General features: G+C 46.4%; 1 protein-coding gene across 22 annotated transcripts in view; it reads right to left on the reverse strand.

Annotated features, from left to right (window-relative positions):
• Positions 1–20724, reverse strand: part of LOC114795565 (regulating synaptic membrane exocytosis protein 1-like) — a 54620-nt gene that overhangs the window by 13831 nt on the left and 20065 nt on the right. For 15 of the 22 annotated variants that reach the window (XM_028989020.1, XM_028989018.1, XM_028989015.1 and 12 more), the window contains exons 4-19: positions 20344–20358; positions 11049–11347; positions 9063–9880; positions 6299–6339; positions 6032–6142; positions 4923–5022; positions 4607–4730; positions 4473–4519; positions 4270–4385; positions 4058–4188; positions 3772–3943; positions 3088–3241; positions 2693–2749; positions 1349–1520; positions 1158–1256; positions 106–168 (exon numbers count right to left, since the gene is read on the reverse strand). In XM_028989020.1, the coding sequence (XP_028844853.1) occupies positions 106–168; positions 1158–1256; positions 1349–1520; positions 2693–2749; positions 3088–3241; positions 3772–3943; positions 4058–4188; positions 4270–4385; positions 4473–4519; positions 4607–4730; positions 4923–5022; positions 6032–6142; positions 6299–6339; positions 9063–9880; positions 11049–11347; positions 20344–20358 (2519 nt within the window). Of the gene's footprint in view, positions 1–105; positions 169–1157; positions 1257–1348; positions 1521–2692; positions 2750–3087; positions 3242–3771; positions 3944–4057; positions 4189–4269; positions 4386–4472; positions 4520–4606; positions 4731–4922; positions 5023–6031; positions 6143–6298; positions 6340–8158; positions 9031–9062; positions 9881–11048; positions 11348–13069; positions 13372–20343; positions 20359–20724 lie in introns of those variants that run through there. The other 7 variants (XM_028989019.1, XM_028989017.1, XM_028989002.1 and 4 more) reach the window with 6 other exon arrangements.

Here is a 20724-nt window from a genome sequence, read left to right on the forward strand (position 1 = left end):
AGAGAGCCGCACTTCATCACGACTCGCTTCGCGCTGCAAAAAGCAGGTGCTAGTGAATGGCGCGCGGCGTTGACTCAGGGACGGTCCTGGGCCTGGCGGTTTTACCTTCTGTTGTGCAGGCACTCGGCGCTCCGACCTCGCATTGAGCTCTGCATCGGCACGCCCTCCCTGTAATTACCACGGTGATGGACGGGATGTGAGGAGACAGACCCAGACCACAGAAAGAACATCAACGGAAACATGAAGCAAGTAAATGAGTAATTTGACATTCAGTCACTGCTCTAGATGTGAGTCTCTCTTTTCAGGGCATTCGTTCATCGACTAAATTTATATATCAGGAAATGTGACCCAGCCATAGACCTAGAAATCAGTCTACATCTACACTTGCCTTTCTGAAACCAGTTATTTATAGTTTGCCATTAAATATATTTTTTTCATGGATTTTCCTTATCCATGAAAGATGAAAATAATTTTCAATGGGTAACAAAGATTTCAGAAATTTAAAATGTTAAAATTCAATGTAGATTATACAACTAGCTCTAGATAGATTGGTGGATTGATAAATGCTGGTCGCTTTGGATAAAAGCGTCTGCCAGGTAAAGTAAAGTAAAGTTAAGTAAAGTGAACTGGTGAGAAGGTCCTAACTGTCCTTGTTCTCCTGTAATAATGAAACAGCAATGGCGGCCGCGCCACCTTGCAGAAATACACACAGTATTGTTCCAGATAATATCAGTGAAATGCGACTAACCAGAAGAATCCAGGTTTTTAGTATATTTTCACGGGGTTGCTAAATCCTAGAAACAAAAACGTTTGTATTTATTACATATTTTACACATCCATATTTTGGAGTTTGTGCAGTCAATGGCACACGCTGCTATTTCTTTTTAACACACCCCTTCCAACTAATTGGCCAATTGCACAGCCTTAAGAGCGTGCATATCATGAACGCTGGGCCTTGAGTCTACTGCACCTACTGCACCAACTTCTTTAGCCATGTAGCAATAAAAATATACTAAAAACCTGGATCATTCTGGTTAGTCACAATTCACTGCAATTCTTTTGAACGATACTGTACAATCATAGTCCGATCATATGTTCCTAAAAGGAAGATTGGGGGGGAAACATCGATCTGAATGCAGACCGAACATCCGGTTTACCTCTCATCCAGGTACTCTCGCTCCGGCTGCCCGCGGCCGTGGTCGCTGTAACGGGTGGGGGATCGAGAGCGGCGCCCATGCTGCGTCTCATCCAGGCTCCTGCCGGGCCGGGGGACAGAGAGCGGGCGACAGGGTGAGACACCGTGTCCCGTTTGCTCGGGTAAAGCGTGCGCGGCGAGCGGGCGCCCTACCTCTGCGAGGGCACATTGGGCGGTCGGGAGCGCGCCCGGCCCTGCTCCTCTCTGTGAGGGGACACCGAGCGGGACCGGTGGTGGGGGGACCGCGGCGACTCCGGGACCTCCAGGGTGGTGGACCTGTCCCTCTCTCGCTCTCTTTCTCGCTCCCGCACTCGGCCTTCTACAGCTGCACGCGAACACACACACAGAGGACACGGTGAACACCACGCTCGTCCACTCACCACCTTCCATGCCACTGCTGTGGGTGTCTGGGGATCTACTCATGCCGGTGAGACTAGGAGGAAGACAACCGGCTTCTTCTTCTTCGTCATAAACACATCCAAATAAGAAGAAAGAATGGAGCATTAAAATCCACTCCATTCATATTCTAAAATTCTTTTTGACACTATTATTGCAGTTCTCAATGCTGCTTGTTCTGTTTCCTTTTTATCAAGCTGTTATTAACAGAGACAATTGCATTTCTTTTTCTTTTTTCTTTGCGCAATTTACATATAATGGCTGGTCTGTTGGCCAAGTGGCTGAATTGATCTTACAGATATTTTAAACACACAGTCAAGAGGTCACTAAATAACAGTACATCTTGATCACAAATATTAAGAAATGATATTATCTTATCTGTTGTTATCTGTTAATAGGCAGACTGCACATACAGTGCAGTGTTTCTCAACTGTAATTTTAGGTGATTTCTTTCATTCTCAGTGGTAATATAGTGAAAAGAACTAAACTGATGCCAGGCCTGGCACAACAAAATCAACCAGCATATGGCCAGTCAAGGGTCAACGCTGCTTTCAAGCAGAAATGAAAAGAGTTCTCATTTCATTCTCAGTGAAACGGCTTCCCTGTAGCTTCTTAATGATGCGTTTGCTTTAGGGAAAAAAAGCGATGAAGAAGAAGAAGAAGAAGAAGAAAGGCGTTGTCGTTCGCCAAACATTTGATTTGTACCATGCAAACTGAAAAGAGTCTCTTCTCGTTCTCCGTTCCACGTCTCATGCACCAGGGAGTGTGTGCATGGTGGAATTTATGCTACCGACTCCCGAGGGCTGCGTTGGGACCGCGGCTTAGAGCCTCAGATGCCACCACTGGCTTTAGGGCAGTCAATACTTTAACACGGATTCTTTTTTTTTTTACGCATTTCAGGTTTATTCCAATATCTAATTCTGGCTTGTACAATATTAAGATCGAAGCTATGCAGTTCGGCAGCTGAGGGCTCACAGGTCCGTTCTCCAGGACGACAGCAGCACCGCGACGTGAGGTGCTGTGTCTCCGCCCCCTTTCTGACTCCGCAGACATCTCTACAGCAGGAAACACAACGTCACTTCACTCACACCCCCCACCCACCTGTGGCCACTACGCCAATACCATCATCAAAATCTGTTTCTGTGACGCGCTGTGACCCTGTATGGTGATGGACACACACAGACAATAAAAACAAGACACACATTTACATGGCAAGAGCCGATGATTGACAGAATACAGATCAAGACAGAAATGTTTCTCTTGTCACACACACACACACACACAGAGAGAAATAAAGTATGCTCTCACACACACACAGAGAGAGAATTGACAGAAATATACACAAATTCACAATTTTGTCAGTGTTCCAGTGGCAACAAATCAAGTTCATCCATCAGTGAGCTGCATAATCCTGGAATAAGATATTCAGCCATCATACATCATACATATTTCCAAAAGTTCCTGGACAGTTTGGTGGCCTCTAGCTATGCACTTACGTTGAAGCTTTTTGCCGGGTGTTTCGGGCTGCGCGTGCCTCCGAGGCAGGTACGGCGAGGGGTGGGGCAGTGGAATGGAAGACACATCATGGGTCTGGAGTTTATACCAGTGGGGTTTATCGTCCAGCAAGGCAGTCTCCAGCTCAATCAGGATCTACGCAGCACAGGAGCATGTTGGGAATTAAACTTAACACCTTATGGTGACTCCATCATACCTGTCACGTTATCTGCTGTCATAATCAATATACCTGAAATATGAACCATATTAACCTACACCTACCTAGTGTTGTTTTTAAAATTTTTGATGACATATTGTAGTTAAGGAATCTTTATGACATAAATGCTGGTCATGTGACAATAACTATAACAAAATATATCATGTAATAATGTTGACGAATAAAAACAAGACTAAATGTGGTTTACAAGATGTTATTTATCTATTCTACTATGTTGACTGGGTTAAATAGAATTGCATTACTAAAAAGACTAAAAATACTATTTTCATTGACTAAAACTAGACTAAAATTCATTGATAATTCAGACTAAAATGAGACTAAAATGCTCCGACTATACTAAATGAGTCTGGACGTGACTAAGACTAAAAAAAACTAAAACGACAGCTTGAAGCAAAGACTAGAGGTCACTAAATAACGTAAAATTAAGACAGAACAACTATACACCCACCTCTCCTAGGAAGTCGCTCGCCTCCTCCTGAACCCTGGGCTGGTCCCACACCGTGATCTCCAGCATTCGCTCTCTGAAGTCCCGCCGGTGCACGTGACAGTACTGGAAAGTCTGGTTCCACTTTGGTTCCAGACTCTTCTTCACCGTTTTTGTTCGCCGTTTGCTCTTATCGCTGAGTAGGAAGCCGGACCACACACACACACACACACACACACTTTATATAACAACATTCACATGCATATACTGACCTATTATAGGATGACATGAAGGTGAAGTGCAGGCCTACCTGCGGTCAGGCAGGAAGTACATTTTCACGTAAGGGTTTCTGGGTCGTCCATCGAGCCTTGGTGGCAGGTCGGTGGCCTGGAGAACGTTGACTATCAACTGGTGTCCTGCTTTATCGTACCACATCTTCACCTGCAGAAAAAAAGCATAGTCACCCTGGAACCAAACCAAACAGAAGAGAATTCGTGGCATTGCAAGAATGTAGTCACACACCGAGAGCTGCCCAGGCAGAGTTTGAGGGGCGTCTCTCAAGGCGCCAGGGCTGGTGGGGGATAGGACAGATATTGAAGGCCGCTCCATCTTCTGTGACTCAAAGGAGCTTGAACCTGCTGGAGAATGCAAAATCAAAGGATGGGACGTTATCTTCAGTTGCTAGAGGCTCACGTGCATTTCCACGCAACCTGTGTGATACTTACTAGATTCTAATGGCGGATGCGATGTTTCTGGAATTCTCGGTATATCGCTGAAAACAGCACAAAAGACAAGAGCCTCGATGGTTCAGCACAGGGCATTTGCTGCGCAGAGGCATGACATATTTCTGTTCTCTTACCCAATTGGCCTCGAAACCACCAGTTCCACTTGTGGCTCTGATTGGGAATCCAGAATTATGTTGTAAACTTCTTTGTTGGTGGCTCCTGGCAACGACTTCCCATTCCACTGAAGCACCTCATCCCCTAGAAAGAAAAAATAAAAGCCATTTAACACGTTCAGTGCAGCATCCAGCTCCAACAAACATCAAAAATCAAAGCACTTCTCCATCTCCATGAAAAGGGCCTCAGAGCTAATGTCACATTCGAGCAATAAAAAGAGATGTGTTACTCAAACCAGGGTTTACGCAAACCCGGCGTGAAAGAACCCAGACTCGCCTGCTCGGAGATGGCCCACGACGTCTGCCAGGCTGCCCTTCTTAACTTTGGTGATGAAAGCCCCGAGTCTTCCTGTTTCCGTGATCTTTCCACCAACCACCTGCTCTCGCGCAGAACACACGGCCGGATCAATTCACTACGAAACGAATTCATTTAAAAACAGGTCTTGATGGCTTCAACATTCAAAAAATTTATATATATTTTTACATGATGTACACACTTCTTGTCATGATCCGGTCCAGAAGGGTTTACTCCGGGTCCGGGATCCGGACCAGAGTTTCATGTTGGTCCTGTGTAATGTTTCCTGATCGTGTCCACCTGTGTCTGATTGTATAAAGCTGCCCTGTTCGTGTCTCGTGTTACATGTTACTGGACGTCTCTCGGGTCCTCTTCATCATGTATTCGTGACGTCACCCCTGTTTCGTGACGTTGTGCGTATGCGTCCTTCTACACCGTCATGTCCAGCCATCATTCCAGATCATCTGCCTCACCATGTCATGATGGGTTATGATGATGGGTCATGTTGTTATGATGCAATACTTTTTCTTACACTCACACTATTACACTGACTGCACTATGCAGCCATGTAAAGATGTATATTTCTTACTTTGCCGATCTGTCTGAAAGCACCGTTTGTCCTGTTTGTGTTGGATGTACAATACCAGTAAATGTACAATCATCACCGCTTGCTCATTAGATGCTAATTAACGTGGGTAAACGATAAGAGAGTGTTCAGCATGAACCTTCAGGACTGGTGGAAACAGTCTTTGTTGTCTAACGTAAGGTTAGAAATGCTGACTGATTTTGGAGAGATGCAAAACTTTTTGCTTTGTTAGTTTTTTTTTCTATATTACATAACCTCATGTGTGTTATTTCATGCATCCAAACTTTTGACTGGTAGCGTAACACTTTTTTTGGTCCAGGAAGATAGTATTTTGTCTCGGCACTGACTGCTGTCATGTATTCATGTAATACGAAGCTCTACTTGACTTGCCTAGACATGATATATGAGGACATTTTACTTTTCATTTAGGCACAAATGTTCCGTTCGACATGTTCCGATTAGGAAGCACCCCGAAAAACAGAGTGAGTGACAGCATGGGCCTGACCTTTAGGCCGAGCAGCGCTCCAGCCTCCTTGGGCATGGCTGTTCTCTTGCTCAGGATGATTCGGCCGATTAAATGATCACCTTCCTTGGAGGGCTGCCATGTAACCGGATGCTGAGGAGAACAAGGCTGAGATTTAATCCCATCAGAGAGCGGAGCTTTTCATTACAGCTAACCCTTCACCCCACCCTTAACATGCACACACGCACAGACACAACGGAGAAAAAATATATATAAAAATTCTTAACGAAAAAGCTCTTCAACACTCACATGCCACACAGTGGGGTCCAGCGGATAACACTCCCAGTCACCTACAGCGGGAGGAACAAACGCAGTTATGAGTTCGGGACAAAGCAGAGCGTAGCTGGGGACCTGTCGTCTGTTTACCGGCGCTGCCCCGACCACCACACCGGCGGAGCGTGAGGCAGCTTCCGGCTCTGGCTCCTGTGTTTAGGTCCCGGGAGAAACGTAAAGGTAAACAGCAGGCTGTATACGGTCCAGCACACGCAGGAGTGTGCCAGGCCGATGGGTGCACGCGACGTGACGGAATTATTCACACTATGAAATTATTCCCAAATTATCCAATGAGGGAATCATGGAGTCATGGTGTCATTTGATTTCCAGGAAAATGCACACAGAATTGACTACCAACCACACATGTGTTCTAAAAATGAACACAACAACACTAAAACCGGTGAAGGGCGCTCGCTGAACATCTAAAAGACCACGTCGCTTATGGCGAACGCCACTAAATCAGCGATCTGACAGTTCCGATCTTCGAGCGGGGCGCGTTGTTGAAAGTCGATTGTACCGGGAGATTTCCCAGACGTTGAGCACATTGAAGGACGTCCATCGAACGAGTACGTGGCACACGGTCATAGGCAGGCAGTTCATTACCTACAATATGGTAAAAAAAAATGCTTTTCTAACGCGCCCCAGTTTAAACTATCACAAAATCCAATTCTAACCCTACAGCACTGTGCAAAAAGCCTTCAGCCAACCCCCATTTCTTTTGCCCATAAAACGAGACCACGTCTGCAGAGATTTATTGCATACGGTATAAAGCAGCGGTTCCCTACCGTAAAGCCCCCCCCCTGACTGTGTCCAAGGTAAGCCAGGTGCCCCCCAAACCCAGTTTCTTCCCTCAATAACACAATAAAATAACACAATGATTAATTACAAACCTTTATTTGCACAGTTGCGGGTTTTTTACTTATTCTCCATGTTTTACACTGCAGGCCATATACAGTACATATCAGACAGTTTGCTCCGTGGTGCATTTAAATAAATGCATAAAGCCCGGCCACAAGCGCTAGCCTAAATGGGAACGGAAATGTGCGGGTTTAAAACACAATCAGCGGAGGCCGGCCTCCGTTTCGCATCCGTATGTTGCCCTCCTCTCTCAAAAATTGCAACGCGTCACCCGCGTTTAATAAAACAAATTTTCAAGATGTGAAACACTTTCACCAATCACCAAAAACAAATTTACGAGCACCGAGCCCCACTAAACTGATAGAGATTGAATACGAACCCGACCTGGGTCAGCATTTATAGATCTGGTCTATATGACATACAGGATTATAGGGATTTCATGCAATTAATGTTTACGAACATCGTTTTGTTAACCTCTGCGACCCCTGACCCCCCAGTACGACGTATAGAGATCTAGTTTAAGTCTGATGAGCGTTCATCTTGCTGTTTTGGTCAATTTGCAACGTTGGTAACTGCACCGGTTTTATCTACTGGCTGACACAGGGCCTCCATCGTGTTTTATAGGTGGGTGACCTCCTCCGTCCAGCCCAGCAACGGTCTGAATGATCTGAAATTGCATGTGGTTAAAAAGCTCGTGCGGAAAAGAAAGAGAAAGAGTAAAATGTGGTTATTTCCAGGTCACATCACACTGCGTTATGCTGCAATATATTCTGACACGTGTGTGAAAGGGTGATTGTAAGCGAACGATGGCTTCTGGTGGCGAAAACATCCAGTAAAGCGTAACTCCCGACGGCACTCAAGCACTAATTAAAGATTTATAACCCGAGGGCCACGCCGGGATGCCGTCGGCAGGCACGCTTAGCAACAAAACCGTCCTAAATCCCTCCCGGCTGTCGTTAACAACGGCGGCCAGCTTACCTGCGGAGCAGCGGGGTTCCTTCGGAGGTTCCAGCCCTGCGCCCACCAAGCGGGGCAGTCTGCACTCTCTACTGTTTACATTTCCACCCCGGAGCGCTCCAGCGCGCGTGTGTGCGTGTGTGTGTGTGTGTGTGAGAGAGAGAGAGAGAGAGATGCTCAATGCTCTGACCTTTTAAGTCTGTGTTCAGTCACTCTTCCCCAGCAAACCTCGGCTCTCTGGCCACTGTTAAAGAGCGATGCTGGCACTACGGGACGCGGGTGTTTACAGGGGAAAAAGTGCGGAGTTATAGCCCCGGCAACGGACTTTTAGAAACCGGGCGACTCGTTCCGGTGGGGTTTCGGTCAAGTCACACGATTAAAGAACATGAGTAGATCTGATCTTTTTTTTACAGTAAAATTTACAGTAGAAGTCAGTCAAACAAGTAAATGCACACTGGAGGCAGCGACTGGATATAAATTCATCCAGGCAGTGGTGGCTTTTTAACATTCAACGTTTTTTTTACATTTAGCCAGACTAAATTAGCGGCGAAACATTTTTGCTCGTCTTTGTTTGAGTTAAATTTGAATTTGAAGAACGACACAACATGCGTGCGCGGGACACCATGATGTTTGGAGACGTGGGGCTCTGCGATTTAATGGGGGACTACCACATGGGTGGTTAGTGGGTGAGACACTCGCCTGTGAACCAGAAGACCCAGGTTCAAACCCCACTTACTACCATGGGGTCCCTGAGGAACACTACTGATTTTAAATGCTTTTTTGGCATGAATTGTCCTTGAGGGACGGGGGAAATCGGGCGGCCTCATGACACTTCGACTCTGTGGATTTCGTCCGTCGTGAAACCTCAAATTTTGGGAAAACGAAATGATTCAGAAAGATTTTGGGTGGAAACCTTGGCCCTCACCTCTCTCGCTGACACTCTCGATCTCCACGTCCTCGCAGCTGGTGTACTCGGGCGTAGAGCCGCCCTCCTCCTCCGAGCTGCTGACGGACGTCTGCCTCTTGTTGCCGCCGCCGCGTTTGCTCTTGTAAGGGCGGGGCGGCGGCGGCCGCAGGGACTCCGATTGGTCGGAGCTGAGCGAGTCGTTGCGCAGCATGGTCTCCGCCTTCTGCCTCTTGGCGCGCCGCAGCAGAGAGGCGGAGCCGGGCTCCGGCTGGCCGGGCTGAGGCTTCCTGAGGTCCGGGCCGGGGCCGGCCCTGGGCGCGAGGGGCCCCGCGTGGAGCCCCGGCGGAGGAGGCTGCACGGCCGGCGCCGGCCCCTGCGTCCCACCACCTCCCACGGTCCTGTCAACCCTACAGCCCTGCTGCTGCTGCTGAGGCTGCTGGTTCTCCAACGAACCCTGCCGCTCAAGAGCCTCGGGCCTCCGCCGGCCCACCGCCCGATGGGGCTCCGGCACCCCCGTTTCCCTGACCTCCTTGTCAGGGTCCCCCAGCCTGCCACGAGGTACTTTAGGATTTGTCCGCGCCTCCTGCTCCCCTGACTTTGCAGGATGCCGAGAAGCCCCAGCTTCCCTTACTGTCCTGGACTCGTCCTCTGTCCTCCTGGCGTCCAACTTGACCCCTTCCAATGCTCCCTGGTCATCGTACTCCTGAGATCGGCCTCGTGACAACCGGCGGCTGTCCCGATGCTCCTCTGAAGCCTGGGGCTGGAGTTTTGTTGGTCCCCGACGGCGCTCTGCTTTCTCCCCAGGCTTCCCGTTCTGGTCTGGAGCAGGTTTTTTCCTGAAGGGTCGAGAAGAACAGAATCAAACAAAAGCACTCAAATAAAATTTGGTTTAAATCACATTTTCCATGACCGGGAAAGCACCGCTTCTGTCACACTGCTTGTGTGTGTGTGTGTTTGTCTGTGTGTGTGTGTCTGTCTGTCTATCTATCTGTCTAGCTATGTATCTGTATATCAGTCTGTATATCTATCTATCTATCTATCTATCTATCTATCTATCTATCTATCTATCTATCTATCTATCTATCTATCTATCTATCTATCTATCTATCTATCTATCTATCTATCTATCTATCTATCTATCTGTGTATCTGTCTATTTATCTGTCTGTCTATCTATCTGTCTATCTATGTATCTGTCTATTTATCTATCTGTGTATCTGTCTGTCTGTCTATCTATTGTCTATCTATCTATCTGTCTATCGGTCTATCTATCTATCTGTCTCGATCTGTCAGTCTGTGTATCTGTCTATCTATCTGTGTATCTGTCTGTCTGTCTGTCTATCTATCTATCTATCTATCTATCTATCTATCTGTGTATCTGTCTATTTATCTGTCTGTCTATCTATCTGTCTATCTATGTATCTGTCTATTTATCTATCTGTGTATCTGTCTGTCTATCTATGTATCTGTCTATGTATCTGTCTATGTATCTATCTATCTATCTATCTATCTATCTATCTATCTATCTATCTATCTATCTATCTATCTATCTATCTATCTATCTATCTATCTATCTATCTATCTATCTATCTATCTATCTATCTATCTATCTGTGTATCTGTCTGTCTGTGTATCTGTCTATTTATATGTCTGTCTGTCTATCTATCTATCTATCTATCTATCTATCTATCTATCTATCTATCTATCTATCTATCTATCTATCTATCTATCTATCTATCTGTCTGTCTATTTATATGTCTGTCTATTTATATGTCTGTCTATCTATCTGTCTATCTATGTATCTGTCTATGTATCTGTCTATCTATCTATCTATCTATCTATCTATCTATCTATCTATCTATCTATCTATCTATCTATCTATCTATCTATCTATCTATCTATCTATCTATCTATCTATCTATCTATCTATCTATCTATCTATCTGTGTATCTGTCTGTCTGTGTATCTGTCTATCTACTCATCACAAGACTAGACTAGAACTGACCTGTCCCTGGGCGGTTCGCTGCGGGAGCGGGATGATGGCATATCGCTGTGGTTGGCAGCTGGGTTGGTGGTGTTGGCGGAGGGGCCTCTGCCGGGCTCGGGCGTGACAGGCGTGGCGTGGAGGGGGATCTGAGACCGGGACCGTACCTTCTTCTGGCCCGCGGGGTCACCGCACATGGCCGGGTCACTGACCGCCGCGCCCAGCACCCTCGTCGGCCCGGGGCCCGGCCCCGGAAGCCATTCGCCCGACCGGGTGAGGATGTCCTGCTGCCTGCGACACCGGTTACACACCCAGATCACCTGAGCAGAAAAGACATTTTTTTTTATTATATTACATCATCACACATTACATCGCAGGTTGTTATTAAGGGACGGTGCTTGGGTGGCTAGAAGTGCAGATCCACTCGGCATGCGATGCAACAACATGACCTGCACGGGAGCTTAGCGTGTAAAGCTGCTTATGAAAAAAAAACGTTGAAGATCGTTATGTAACGTTTGATGCGCGAGCGTGGCGGAGCGCTGCTGCAGTTCGGTTAATATCCCTCAGTCAGAATGACAGAAGTCGCGTGGGTTTGAAACACACACATACACACACACATCAGTACAAACACACTCACACACACACACCAGTACAAAACACACACACACACACACACACACACACCAGTACACACATAAACACACACACACCAGTACACACATAAACACACACACACAAGTACCCACACACCAGTACATACACACACACACACACACACACACATACCAGTACAAACACACACCAGTACATACAGACACATACACACACACACACACACACACACACACACACCAGTACATACAGACACACACACACACACACACACACACACACACACACACACCAGTACATACAGACACACACACACCAGTACACACACACACACACACACACACCAGTACCCTCACACCAATACATACATAAACACACTCACACACACACACCAGTACACACATAAACACACACACACACACACACCAGTACACACATAAACACACACACACACCAGTACCAATACACCAGTACATTCATAAACACACACACATACCAGTACATACATAAACACACACACACCAGTACACACACACACACCAGTACCCCCACACCAGTACATTCACAAACACACACACACACACCACTACATACATAAACACACACACACCAGTACCCTCACACCAGTACATACATAAACACACACACACACCAGTACCCACATACCAGTACATTCATAAACACACACACACACACCAGTACCCACATACCAGTACATTCATAAACACACACACACCAGTACCCACACACCAGTACATACATAAACACACACACCAGTACATACACACACACACACACACACACTCACACATACCAGTACACACACACACACACACACACTCACACATACCAGTACACACACACACACACGGATGATTCACCACAATAAGAACGGCGCACTTGCGCTCTTGACTATTTTTATCCAGGCAGCCGCCCGGCCCCCGTCAGGTCCCCCGTGCCGGACTGCGATGCCGGCGCACCGGGCCAACTCACACAGAGAGCCCGCACATGCCACCCGCCGCGACTACAGGACGTCCTACGTTCTCTCCCATTTCTCCACACCGGACACCGCAGTTCGCTTCTTCTCGTACGGCCTACGAGAGTACACGGGATCCACCGATCCGGTTTGCGTTTTGTTTTTTGAAATAAATAAATGAAAATCACCATCTGCACGCTGCGCTCCGGGCCGAACCGGCGGGTGGTGACTGTCGGATAATTATTTCATTATGGACGACTCGCGACCTGACAGACTTGTGTCAAAAAATAGACGCGGCGAGACAGAGACAGTCCGGAGGGCCTCATTACGGATGGCCAGCTGAGCACCGGAACGTTGCCGTCCTGCTCGGGTCCGAGACAGGCAGGCTGGGTAAAAGGCCGCGGGGTCAGCGGTGACACGGAAAGACGGGGATTTTTCCCGGTCCGGTACTTACCGGCAGCCACGGGGACGTACCACTCCTTCAGCCTGACCGGCCCAGGCGCTCTCAGCAGGGACGGGACGCTCCAGGGGCAGGGACGGGCGGACGGACGAGAAGCATTACGGGCCGATTGATTGACGCTGGCGCCGCTCCAAACTAATCTGGACTAAATGGGCCGCCGGCCTCAGAGCGCAGATTAAAGAGCCGCGATAACGTCCCGTCCTCGGCGCTGGGCGTCTCTGCCCGTCACCGCGGACACCTCCTCCGCTGTTGCTGTGGCCCTCTGTGTGTGAAACTGGCCCACCGATCAGGTCCTTCAACAACGGTGGCTCCAAAAATGAAAAAGGTCGCGATATCAAGAACGAAAATCCGGTGATCTGAGCTGGAATTAGATCCCACTCCGATATGGTGGTGACGTCATAATCCCTGACAATGGTGCATGGATGCGTGGGCATTAAATGAATTGTAAGAGGTGGCTTTGACGCCAACGATGCTCCATGCTGACAGGGGATGAAGATTACCGTGGTAAATATAAGAGTCACTGGTTTTAATTATTTAAACACAGAAGTGGAATTCCCGAACTGGAATTCAAAATCAAAGAAATAGCCTGCGCGCCATTACGGTCTTACCTTGTGATGGTGGTGGCCTAGTGGGTAACACACTCGCCTATGAACCAGAACCAGAACCAATTTCCCACTTGTAGGACTAATAAAGGTTGATCTTATCTTACCTTAAAACCCAGGTTCAAATCCAACTTACTACCTACCGTCCCTGAGCAAGACACTTAACCCTGAGTGTCTCCAGGGGGGGGACTGTCCCTGTAACTACTGACTGTAAGTCGCTCTGGATAAGGGCGTCTGGTAAATACCGTAAATGTAAATGCAGTCAGAAGTTTATTTTGGTAAATTGATTTTTGTTTTTTCAAACGAATCTTGCGCAATCATGCAGTGGTGGCGTAGCGGGTAAGGAAGCGGACCTGTAACCGGAATCCTGAACCACCGAGGTGCCACTGAGGTCCCCTTGATGTAGGTCACCATGACACTGTATGACACGTCACACGTACCGTGTTGTGTGGCACAAGGACAAAAAAAAACGGTCATTTTCACTTTTCATCATTCCACCCCAGAAAGCCCACCCCAAATGACCATGACATTCCTCTGCCTATGACGAGTGAATATGAAAGCGGAATATGCCTTTTTTTTTGGGCACAGAGTGTGTTCAGCTATCAGGTCGTTGTTCTTTACTACAGCAGAGCCAGTGTCTTACAAAGCTCACAGTGTGAGGACGTGTCCCCTGTGCTGCCCCAGGCCGAGGACATCCCGCTCCTGTGCATGGTGGCAGAGTGTCTGTGTGTGATGATGTGAAAATAAGCCAGTAATAGGCTGGTGGTAGTCAGACTAATTATCGTCACATTTGCTAATGCGCTGAACACCAGTTTTTACCCGGCTAAGTACCAACCCCTGTCCTTAATCCATAAAAATGATCAATTCATATTAATATTAATATCTATTACTTAACCACACACCTTATCTCTCACCATGACCAATTAATTACCATTCAGTTCACTTAAAATAAAAGGATACTGCTCACTAAAGTTCATCCTTCAGGCTCAAGCTGTGTCTGCACACACGTTTATGGTCTAATAAAAACAATGAAGCGCTCTATTCCTCCCTCGCCGTCCCTCAGTCTCACTGAGCTGATGTCCATGTAAAGAGGGTATTGATCTGCACGTCCTTCACACCCGAGTTCTATAACCTCGCCCCGCTCCTCGACGATCTGCACCGCTCCCTGAACGTCCGTAGCCCAACGCACCTCTACGGGGTCCAGGGAGAGGGAGGACCTTTAATGGGAGTCAAAGGCTCTATGTTTACACCGGTAAAGCGCATCCCTACCCGCCTGTCACCGTCCCCGGAGGGACAGGTCACCGAGGACCACCCCAACAACTACCACGACTGCACTGTGATCTATATACAGCTTATTACACTACCATAGCAGATATTCTTTACAAAGAACGTGTTGGTTAGGGCTGTAAAGAAGTGAGTGAAAATCGTTTCATTTCATCAAGATGATGTGTTTGGAGTGTTGCTTGCAAAGCTTGTTTTTAAAAGTATTATAGAAATAATACTGCATGCTAATGTTGCACAAATTATTACACTTACACTTAATAAAAACAAGTGAAAAAAATAAAATAAAATATCCAAGTCGCATATTTACTCTGTGCCACCGGTTCAGATTCAGGTCAGTGTGAGAAGAAATGTCCAGCAAGCAAAAACATATCCCACTATTTCATGAGCCTCAAAAGTGCGTAAATGGTTCTAATCGGTCTGCAACATTATGGCAGGAATAAACGAAGACGGTGCTGAATACTGAACAACACAATTGCACCGTGAACATACAGCATGACAGAAAGGCAGGGATAAATTCTACAGGACGTTTTATACAGCCCACTGGCGAGGCATGCAGAGATGGCACTACTTTCGAACTGGCACGAGCTAAAGAAACATTCAATTTAATGATGTTGGCACACGTGACATTCTAAATCATCTTAAATCATCCGCAGTTATGGAATAGCAAGCATGAGAGCTGTCAATCATTGGGCTCCTCCCACTCATACAATGATCGTTAAAGATCGACTAGTCACCAGCAATAACGCCACGCTCAGCGGAAGTTCTAGAACAGTTCCTGTCACATTTACATTTACATTTAAGGCATTTGGCAGACGCCCTTATCCAGAGCGACTTACAACGTGCTTCCATGGTACCATCGATGAAGTGATCAATTCTGGTTCATTAGGACCCTTAACTATGAATACAATCTTTTTATTCACTCTGTTGTAGTTTCTATACAGAAGTCAGACAATAAGAAGGTTACAAGTTCATCTAAATATTCTCTAAAGAGGAAGGTCTTGAGGTGCCGTGTGAAGGTGCTCAGTGACTGAGCTGTTCTGACCTCGAGGGGAAGTTCATTCCACCACCGAGGGGCCAAGACGGAGAAGAGTCTTGCTTTTACCTTCAGAGATGGAGGGACCAGGCGATCGGCAGATGACAACACTGTCAACTGCATACAGAGGATGGGCTGCAGGCCTTCAGATGGGCAGATGACAACGTTGAGTGCTGCGTCCAGCCTGCACAGCTCGGATTATTGCAGGAAGAGCACAGTGTGGCTTTGCACGTTTCTTTTTTTTAAAAGCGCTTCATTAAAACCGTGTGTGCGTGTGTGTTTTTCTAAAACAGGCACTTCCTGGACCACACAGTCGCTCTCCGGTGTCAGCCTCCTGCCGAGCACCATGAGATTAAGGGGGAAATATGGCACGGTGTGTATTTACACTATTTCTGGACATTTCCAGCAGATACAAAGCAATCTCAGTCGATGCCATCAGCTTTGGTGATCCAACGTGTTTCAGATTGTAACGTTCAATCAACAGGGATAAAGACAAGCCAAAGGTCAAAGTTCACCAAGAAATCCATTTAAAGCAAGACCCTCCCTATAATACAGCCAGTGTCTACACCATGCAAGTGCAGTTCCAGAGGGGTCCCCTTCAGCAGGGTTACACCGCAACCCGGACCAGAGAGACGCCCCTTTCGTTGAAAGGTTTGAAACATAGACTACTGAAGAGAGACAAGCTGGTTGTCATTTATCAGTAAGACCCACATTCCTCCCCCTGACCCTGAAAAAACCACCAAATCACCATTTGTGGTTGGATCGTGGGCAGTTGGAATGTGGTGCAAACGTCCAGGACCATCAGTCCCAGTCAAACAGGTTAGATGGATGGAGTCCCGAGAGCAGGAAGCAGCCGTAAACGTACCCCGACTCCGCCCCTCTTTTCACCACATCCTGACAGCTGGACGAATGGGGGCATCGCCCGCCGCTGTCCAAGGAGTTATAAATTTAGGATAAGGATGAGCATCGGCCATAGAAGACATTACTTTTCATTGGGTGAAATGAGTTCGTATATCAACACCTCGAGAGCGTCCGTCTCCCCCCTTCACATGTGGGTCATTTCACTTGTTAAAAAGCAGATCAATATTGTAAATAATGCATTACAGCTCCCTGCGGATGGTACAGAAGTCCACCTCTCACTCTTTTCTCAGCCAGACGTACATTTCTCTTCTGACAGGGCGCATTGCCAATCAATAGCATGATAAGTTTTGCACAGCTCCTTTTCTAAACATTGCATTTACTTTAAATTAGACGTATTGATCAGGCCTATGAATGCGGGCAGATGTACACCCCCTTCAGGTCTTCAATCGGCCGCGTGTGGGCGTGATCCTATTATGGGAGGAGCCAAATCTGAATACGGTAATTGTAAAAGCAGGAATTTTATCAATAATTAATTTAGGTGAATTTTTTGTACGGAATGTACTGGAAACAGCACAGAACATAGCTAATTAATCACACATTTACTATTTAATTGCAATTAATTCTTAATACTAAATGCATATTTAAAATGCATATTTGAAATAGGTTTGATGCAGCTTTCTCGTTTCTGATACCAATACCTGGAGTTTGGATATTGGCCGATCCAGAGAACCAATCCGATACCAGTATTTAATAAATAAACTGTCTTATTGTGGGAAGGAGACTGTTATTGTGTTACATAAATTTTCACTTAAATACAGTTTTCAGTACTAGAAAGACAAAATAAGAATTACTCAAACGTATGCATCCAATTATTAAATACACAATATCATACACAACATTAAAATAACACATATTTGTACACAAGCTTTTTTTGTATACAAATGACTTACATTTCAAATAATAAAAAAATGCAACAAATGTCATAAATAAAAATGTACTATGTAAATTATAAAAATCCAATCACAAACTAGGGCAAACAAACATAAACGTAAACCGATTATATAAACAAAACATTCAATCAAGAATCAATTATTGTTCAGCGCAAGAAGGATCATCAAATATTGACGTGGGACTCGAGGGTGAGGAAGAGCGAGGGTGACCTGTCGCTCTGACTGCTTGCCAAAAAGCATGAAGTGGGCGTGGTTAAAGAGTCACTGTGCCCCGCCCCCCAGATAATAATTATACCTGAAAAAAAGTCGGTCTGTAGGTATCACGTGCTGTTTCTACACTGCCAACAGAACACGCCTGGCAATCGATTTGCCTCGATGCTTTGCTTCTATTGGACGCGATTCCTTTGAAATCGATTCCTTTGATCGACACACTGTTACCAATTGGTGTCCGATACACAAAACGGACATTTGAAACTATGACAAGTGTGGGAACGAACTCTCTGTAGGTAAACGATGCTCTTTATGTACGTGCTGTCTCTGGCTAGGGTGAATTTGGCATCGATGTCATAAATCAGATAAAAACTGATTTATGCTGCATGATTGCCATTGCTTTATTTCAGACAGGCCCATTAAGTGTGTATAATGCAGTATTTAACAGTTGTAATTTCTTTAACATACTTAAATAATGACTTTGTTCCTAAACGCACAATCTGGCAAAATTAACATGCGTTTGTGCCAATTATGTTTCTGAACTGAATATTTAACTCTACATAATTATAACTAATATCTTATTGACAATACCTGCAAATGTTAAAAAAAAATATTATCTATTATATATTAAAATACAGTAGGTAGTACTAGTACCGCACTCAGCCAGCCGATGGCACTATGCCTCCCTCCTCCAGGGCCGAAACGGCACCGGGGCTACCACAGAGACACAGGCTGTCACCAACACCAAGCCAAACCGAGACAGGTACCATTTCCAAACTGTCCCACCGACCGGGGACTCGTGGCATCGGAAATCAATACTAATCATCACATGGCGCTGGTCTCAAGAAGGAAATTAGAGTTCCGTGCCGGTCTTTTGGACAGCCATCAATATTCAGCGGTGAAGAATGCACAGAATGAAAAAAGGAAGAAAGAAAGAAAGAAGGAACACGCCCAAGGGAGCAGAATCCAACTGGCAAAAAGAAACCAACCTGAAAGATGGTCGGAGAGAAGCGCTTGGCTGAAGAAGAGAATGCAAATATTGCCTGGAGGCGAGCTAATCGTTTAGCTAATGAGCTCCGGATGGCGCTTTGCCGCGGTCCGTAGAAGCGCCGCTTTCATTAAGTAATGCAGCAAGCGGCTTCGGGTAAGAGGAAGTAAGGGGGGACTGGAACATGCCATGACTGACGGCCAGGTCCTGCGTCACATGGTGGAGGTTCGAGGAACACGGTTCTAATGAACAGCAGGCAGTAGGCAGGGATTCTTGCTACCCTCCAAGCTCAGAATAAGGTTAGTGCCATGCCGAGAGGTGCAACACGGCCACCGACGCCCTGCACTGGGGGAGTTCCTCGCTGTAAACGCATATCCAGAAGCAGGGGGGGTCGTTAGAAGCCATGCGCTGGTGTGCTTGGCACGCATGCAGCAGGCGCCGATCATCTGCTGCTTACCCTGCCCTTCAGAATCAGGACCTACAGTAGATCGGCCCAGGGATCGGTCAGACAAGACAGAGCAGTCAGGACGGGTCAGAGGCAACAGGCCACAGACAGAAGAGCTCGGACGGTGCAGACATCTACGCAACAGGGTGGTACGGTGGTAGTAGCCCAGTGGGTAACACACTCGCCTATGAACCAGAAGACCCAGGTTCAAATCCCGCTTACTACCATTGTGTCCCTGAGCAAGACACTTAACCCTGAGTGTCTCCAAGGGGGGACTGTCTCTGTAACTACTGACTGTAAGGTGCATCTGATAAATGCCATTAAATGTAGTCTATATAGGGTGTATATAGTCTATATAGGGTATATACTATATACTATATATAGGGTAGTAGCCTAGTGGGTAACACACTCGCCTATGAACCAGAAGACCCAGGTTCAAATCCCGCTTACTACCATTGTGTCCCTGAGCAAGACACTTAACCCTGAGTGTCTCCAGGGGGGGACTGTCCCTGTCACTACTGATTGTAAGTCGCTCTGGATAAGGGCGTCTGGTAAATGCTGTAAATGTAAATGTAAACAACAGCATGTTCGCACAAGTAAAGCCACGTCCTGTGCAGAACCAATGGCTGTATTACAAAACCTCTGCTGTAGTCAAAATTCACGAGCAGCTAGTGTCTGAATTTGATTTTATTCATCTAGCAATGATCAGTGTTGGGTGGCCACAGGCAGAGGATGTCCTTCTATGGAGATATCTGCACCAACGTCCAGAGATACTGTCAAGTGACTTTATTTGATACAGATTGCTCTGAAAGTAGATGGACGGTTAACAAACTGTGTCCTACAAGCGTTCTGTAAGACAAATTCCAGTGAGCAGGTGAATAAGAGGGGTGCTCACCACTTTGTCTTCCTTCTGTTACAGCAGCCCAGCATGGTCGCGGTCAGCAGGGAAACAGAAGAAGAAAAGAGAGAGATGTTAGAAATGCAGGGTGTGGTTTGTAATTTAGAGATGTGATAAATGAAGTACGTGGGGCTTTTTGACTACTGGATTTACATAAATACAAAAAAAAAAAGACAGAGCCGCTCGGCAGTTATCTGTGTCTTGGAGAGGAGTATCATCTGGAATTAAGTTTAAAGTGGGAGGATTGTTTCAGCCCAAAATGGTACTAAAATGCACCAAAACACACACAAAACAGTAAGTATATTTACATTTAGAGCATTGACCAGTAGTGACAGGGAGAGTGCTCCCCTGGAGACACTCGGGGTTAAGTGACTTGCT

The sequence above is a fragment of the Denticeps clupeoides genome, chromosome 8 (genome assembly GCF_900700375.1).
Source record: "Denticeps clupeoides chromosome 8, fDenClu1.1, whole genome shotgun sequence".
Taxonomy (NCBI): Eukaryota; Metazoa; Chordata; class Actinopteri; order Clupeiformes; family Denticipitidae; genus Denticeps; species Denticeps clupeoides.